This window comes from Aotus nancymaae, unplaced genomic scaffold, assembly GCF_030222135.1.
Source record: "Aotus nancymaae isolate 86718 unplaced genomic scaffold, 86718_ANA_hifiasm-v0.15.2.pri h1tg000011l, whole genome shotgun sequence".
Classification (NCBI taxonomy): Eukaryota; Metazoa; Chordata; class Mammalia; order Primates; family Aotidae; genus Aotus; species Aotus nancymaae.
This window is the reverse complement of record NW_026988422.1, coordinates 34,797,119-34,803,118: the sequence shown is the minus strand read 5'-3', so window position 1 is coordinate 34,803,118 and position 6,000 is coordinate 34,797,119. Positions and strand designations below refer to the sequence as shown.

General features: G+C 47.7%; 1 protein-coding gene across 2 annotated transcripts in view; it reads left to right on the top strand.

Annotated features, from left to right (window-relative positions):
- Positions 1 to 4,443: 4,443 nt before the first annotated feature.
- RYR3 (ryanodine receptor 3) overlaps positions 4,444 to 6,000 on the top strand; it is a 563,010-nt gene continuing 561,453 nt past the window's right edge. The window contains exon 1 of one of the 2 annotated variants that reach the window (XM_064374821.1): positions 4,444 to 4,573. In XM_064374821.1, the coding sequence (XP_064230891.1) occupies positions 4,523 to 4,573 (51 nt within the window). In that variant the 5' untranslated portion in view covers positions 4,444 to 4,522. The remainder of the gene's footprint in view (positions 4,574 to 6,000) is intronic. The other variant, XM_064374822.1, reaches the window with a different exon arrangement.

Genomic DNA, 6,000 nt, shown 5'->3' with positions numbered 1-6,000 from the left:
TCTTTTTTTCTTTTTTTTGAGACGGAGTCTTGCTCTGTCATCAGGGTGGAGCACAGTGGTGCAGTCTCAGCTCACTGCAACCTCTGCCTCTTGTGTTCAAGCGATTCTTCCGCCTCAGCCTCCTGAGTAGCTGGTACTACAGGCGCATACCACCACGCCCGGCTACAGTTTTTCTTAACATAAAAAATGAGTTTTGTAAAATATGTATACCATCCTTCCTACTGGCACCAAATCAAAAGCAGGTGTAGTCTCAGGAGTTATTTATTCCTGTTCATGGGCTTCCCTGGTGAAAATACCTTCTTGTCTTATCACCAGTAAAAGAGCTTCACGATTTAAACACCTGAACAAAAAGCAGAGAAAAGTGGGATATTTTTCTTTTTGCTAATGAAAAAAATAAATAAATCTTCAGTCAGTATATAGATAGTACTTGTGTATATGCTGAGATATTTTAAAAGACGGTAGCTCCAGAGTCAGCTCCTTCAACTCTACAGTTCTTTTCATCATTCTCTTTTATACTTTCCTTAGGCAGAACCTGAGTCAATGCAACTGAAGCCATGAGTGCAATTAACTGAAGAAATGCATTTTCAGCAAATGAATGATTCCTATAGTTAGGAGGTAAGGCTGAAATAGATATTGGAGAAGGATTCAGTGTTGTGTAGAGTTTAATATATCGCTATTAACATGAGTGAAGGCTATCTTTATCAAGTGTGACCTCTTAGCTTCTGTGTCTCCAAGCATGGGAAGTCCTAGCTAGTTAAAACTTAAGCCTGCCTCCCCTATGGCTAAATGAACAAAGATTTATGAGGCTTTTAACCAGAGTGAAGGGGACAGGGTCTTTGGACAGCAAATAGAGTGAAGCTAACTGGCCCTCCTAGAATTGAATCCATATCCTTGGCCTCATTGAGACCACTTGGGCAACTGGCCACCATGAATAATAAAGCATAGCAAATGAGATACTGAATTATATGAGTGTGGGCATTTTCATTAGCATTTTAAGACTATAGCAATATTACTGTTAAAACACAAATAAGAGGCCATCTTGTGTGAGAAAATCCTCAAGACCAATACTTTGAGAACCTGCCAGAGGAGAAAATAAATACATGAATTTTATTTCAATAATCAGGCTTCAGATTTTGTCAGGCCTTTAAAATGATATATGTAAAAGGTATAAAAGGGCTACAACAATAAAAATGAAACATTTCTGATTTGGCCCCCACTACAGGCTTTCCACCTGCTGTTGATATGGGTTGCACAGTGTCCCAACAGTCAAATGCAGCAGACTTTGAGGTCTGACTTTGAACCATGCTAGCATCCCAAAGGTATTTCACTTCTCAAGACAGTCACCTAATTGAAGTCATAATAATGGCTAATAGCTTTCTCCAGGGGTTTAGAAACCTGGGAGGCTTTGTGTTTTTCTTTCAAAATGTAGTGACTACATTATCCTCTAAGACCTAAGGCCCAAGTCCTCTGGCTCTCTACTAAGAGTAACTCGTCTTGAGAGAGACTCAGTTTAAAATATAGGCTGTGTGGGAGCAAACCCAATGTGTATGGGATATGGGGGCATGGAGGTGGTGTATGAACCTGATTTTCCCACTTTTCTATTCTAGAAGCAAGGCAGTATGGTGGAGAAAGTACTGAAAAGTCTTGAACTTGGAGTCAAACAATCTCCTCTTACTTGGAGAAAGTACTGAAAAGTATTGAGATTGTTTTACTCCAAGTAAGAGGAGATTGTTTGACTCCTTTTACTAGATGTATGAATTTAGACAAGTAACTTACTATTAGTTTATTCTCTCCCAGTCTTAATGGGTGAACTGATAGCAAAACAGGTATCAAAGCAGTGTCTGAACGACTATTTATCTATACCTATATGACTACAGCATCGTTTTCGGTGAATCTCTGGGAAATCTTACTGAATGGAAGAAGTGCCAGTAGATTTCAAATAGAGGTAAATGTTCACCTTCCCCAGTTCACAGGCTGCAATAACAGTCTGAGACTCTGTAAGCTGAGCTCCAGAACAATCTTAGATTTTGATAATTAAACAGCTTACTTTTGGGCACTCTAAGGGAACACAAAGACCATCAGGAATCCAAGTGGACACACTAACGATGTTACAGAACTCCATTCTTACTTCTTTTTGTGGTAGGGTTATTTGACTGATACAGGAGGTGGTGTCCCAGGTTACATATCTTTATTTCAGTAAAGTATGTGAAAAAGGGATTTATAGTAGCCCAGTGAACAAGAAGAAATTTGGGCTGCAAAACAATATATTTATGTAGGTTATTTTTTAATCATGACTTTTGTTTTAGGTTCAAGGGTACATGTGCAGCTTTGTTACATGAGTAAACTGCATGTCATGGGGTTTTGGTGTACAGATGATTTCATCACCCACGTAATAAGCATAGTACTCAAGGAATTTTTTTTTCTGACTTAGGTAAGTTCTTGACCATTAAGTAAGCATAATCAAAAGTATGAAAGTTTATCCAAGAGGGCCTTTATTACTATTCTAAAGATATGCCACATCACAGGTTAGTAATAATTACCTCCTTGCATGACATACTCTAGATTAAAAAATATCTTAAAGGTTCACGTATACAGACACCAATACATGATTGTGTATTATAATTGGAAGGAATATTTTTTAAAGCTGGTACTCAAGCACTTGCACATGATCAAGATGGAGAAGAGCTGATTTTTGCAGTTCATGTGGGAGAAAAAAAATCTAGAAATTCTAGTTAACTGCAAACACAGTGAGTATCATTGGTATTTCCCCAAAAGCCAATGCAATATTAGGCTACACATAAAGACTGTCCAAAACAAGGACGGAGAGTACAACAATTCAGGAAGAAGACAACCTGGAATGTTTATATGGCCGTCAAAGATGATGTAGGCTCTGAAAACTCTACTACAGGGAAAGCTGGGGGTAAGAAGAATCTTTAGCCAGGAGAAGAAAAGCGGATGGTGGGCCATAGAGGCAAGCATGGCAGATGCCTTCTGAGAGGTAAAGGCCACATGTACAGATGGCTTGACTTGTTCTAGGCGGACTTGAGAAGAGGCACAGGGACCAAGCTGCAGCCTTTAGAAGGTAGCAGTTTGAGTACAATATAAGAAAAAAATTATTTTTCTTAGCATTTCTGATGTTCATCAGAACATGTGGAACAGAAGCGCAGGAAAGAGATCTTAAGGTAGAATCAAGAGATAGATGTCATCCGCAAGGAGGTGGTATATGAAGGTGTGAAATGGCTTGGGTTTTCCAGTGTCTTCCACCAGCCTCAGCCTAGAATGACCACCTTCCCAGTTGCATTTCCTCCTAAATCTACATCTCTGTCTGGTGCCTTTTGCCTTGAACGGTCTCTTGCCTCAGAGCTTCTCGGCCATCCAACAGAAGGGGGCACCCTGCACCGTTAGCCTAGGGAAGGACCAAGCTGACAGCCCCCAACCATGGAAAAGGACCTAAGGCTCAGTGGGATGTAGGAGCCTTCTGGGATCTGGAAGACAACATCCTGGAACTACTCTCCTCTACTCCTTTAGAGTCCACAGGGCTGGAACTCTAAAATGCAGAATAAGGTTAGGGGTGAGTGGAAAAGAAGGATTGTGATGCCACCTGACTTTCAAATTGAGGATCGAACAGGAGCCCCCAGAGGCTCCCTGGGGTACAGAAATAAATTACAGCAACCCTGGACAATCCAGGGGTTTGGTAAAGTGTACTTACCAATTTTGAAGGGGGAAGGGGTTGTCTTAAGGTGTAGAAAGGACTATCTAGGGAGTTGCAAACTTTGTTATGAGTGGACAGTCACCCTTGCTCCTCACTGCACCGTTTTCTCCTTGCCCAAAAAGGCACGCGGGTCTGAGCAAGGCATTCGAGTCCAGAGATCTCGCTCTCTCTCTCTCTGTTTTCTCTGTTCTCGCTCTCTGTTCTCTCTCTCTCTTTCTCTCTCTCGAACACACACACACACACACACACACACACACACACAAAAAAAAAAAAAAAAAAAAAAAAAAAAAAAACTGGGCAAAGCCAGAGGGTTGGTACCCAGTCTGGGCGCGCTGGAGCTAAGCAACTGGCCTTTGTTTGTGAATTGGAGCAGTTTGGGGGACATCCTCCGGTCGCCGCGGGGTGCGCGCCTCCGCTGAGTGTGCGGTGCGGTGCCCAGCGGCGCGGGGGAGGCTCCACCGCGCCAGCCCAGGGCCCCCGCGCCGCCCCCGCCGGCTCGACGCGCCCGGCGTTGCGCTCTCCACGGAGCGGGCGGCCGCAGCGCACTTGGCTGGGGTGAGAGGCGAGAGGGGTGGGCGGGCGGCTCGGCTGGCGTTGGCGCTCTGCAGTGCAGTGGAGTGTTAGCCCAGCTCCCTATATGGTCGGGGATTAGCTAGGCGCTGCTGAGGCTGAGCCAGGAGCCGGAGGAGGAGGAGGACGAAGAGGAGGAGGAGGAGGAGAAAGAGCGCAGCAGCAGTCAGCGCACGCCGAGCGGCTACCGGGGGAAGCAGAGGCGCCGGAGGCTGGGGCACTGCCGACGCCTCGGGAGCCATGGCCGAAGGGGGAGAAGGAGGCGAGGACGAGATCCAGTTTCTGAGGACTGTGAGTCTCCGCGGCGGGGGCGAGCCCGTGGGCAGGTGGGGAGGAGCGCGGAGCGTGGCGAGGAGGGGCTGGCTGCGCTGCGCCGCGGTGCGGGGTGCCCGGTGCCCGGTGCAGGGCGCTTTCTCCGCACCCGCGGGCTGCAGAGGCGGACCGGCCACCTACTCGCGGGGCCGCGAGGGGCTGCGTGGAAAGGGGCACCGTCTCCTGCCTCCGCCTTCTTCCCCTACCGCCACCTCTGCCCCAGACCCTCCACTTAGGACCGCTAGCTCTCCAGGCAACTTGCTACTTGGTCTGAAACCTTTGATGCCCAAACTTCAGCCGGGGTTTGTTCACTGTTGTCCTGACCCAAAAGATCGGCGTTGTAAGCCCTTGCCCTGGGGTCGGCCCTCTGAAACCTCCACACTCAGCGCCAGCCCCATACCTCTTCCAAGGCGCCCCCACGCACCGGAGAACCGCCGGGAAGGAGCCAGCGGGGCAGCGGGGAGCGTGGGGAGCCGGGTCGGAGAAGTGGGCGCAGGCGCTTGGTCCCAGCCCTGGGATCGCTTGGAGGGGAATTCACCCAGCGCTGCCGGTCTCGTGTTAAGCCCCACGCCGGCAACTGCTGCTGGAGGCTGACTTGACTGCCTGCCTGCCCTGTGTTCCAGAGCTGTGGCTTCTGCTCACGGCTCCCGCGAGCCCCGCAGGACAGGGAAACCCCAGTCAGCGGCTCCGCGTCACTCAGGTCCCCTCCTTGGCACCTGAGGGCGCTGCTCCGTCCCAGATTTGGGGGTGGGGGGGCGAAGTCTGTTGCAGCCACACCAGCCTTGCCCTATAGGAGTTAATGCAAAGCGTTTCAAGGTGGACGGCCACTCGGAGGGGTGGGGGCATTGGAGATGAGTCCTAGCGCTGATTTCAGCCAAGTGACCTTGAGCAAGTCGCATAATTCGCCCTACTCAGCCTCAGTTTCCTCATGTGTAAAATAAAATATAACCAGCATTTCAGGGTGATAAGGATTAAACGATATCATGAATGTCATAATGTTTTATAAAATGTAACTTGCTCTATAAGTCTTAGGTAATTTTATATGCACTGCCTGGCTCTCAGGAATTAGGATGAAATGCTTTCTTTCCCTCTCTCACTCCTCTTTAAGGGTGCCCCCTCCCCATGACCTGGTCTTTGAAGATCCTCTTGTCCATCTTTTGAACCACTCTCCTCCTGTAGAAGTGCTTCATTCCAATTCTCTACAGTTTCTCTTCCAAACATGGTTCCTTTGTCAAAGCTGAGAGTTGGGTCTTATTTGGGGGGTAAGCAAGTACCCATCACCCTGCTGGTACTACTGAGTGGCTAGAGTATTCCTCTCTTCATCCTGGGTCTGACCAGCAGATCCATACTCCATTTTCATCCCTCACACTGCACACAAGATGGCCCCGCAGTTGCAATTCATGACA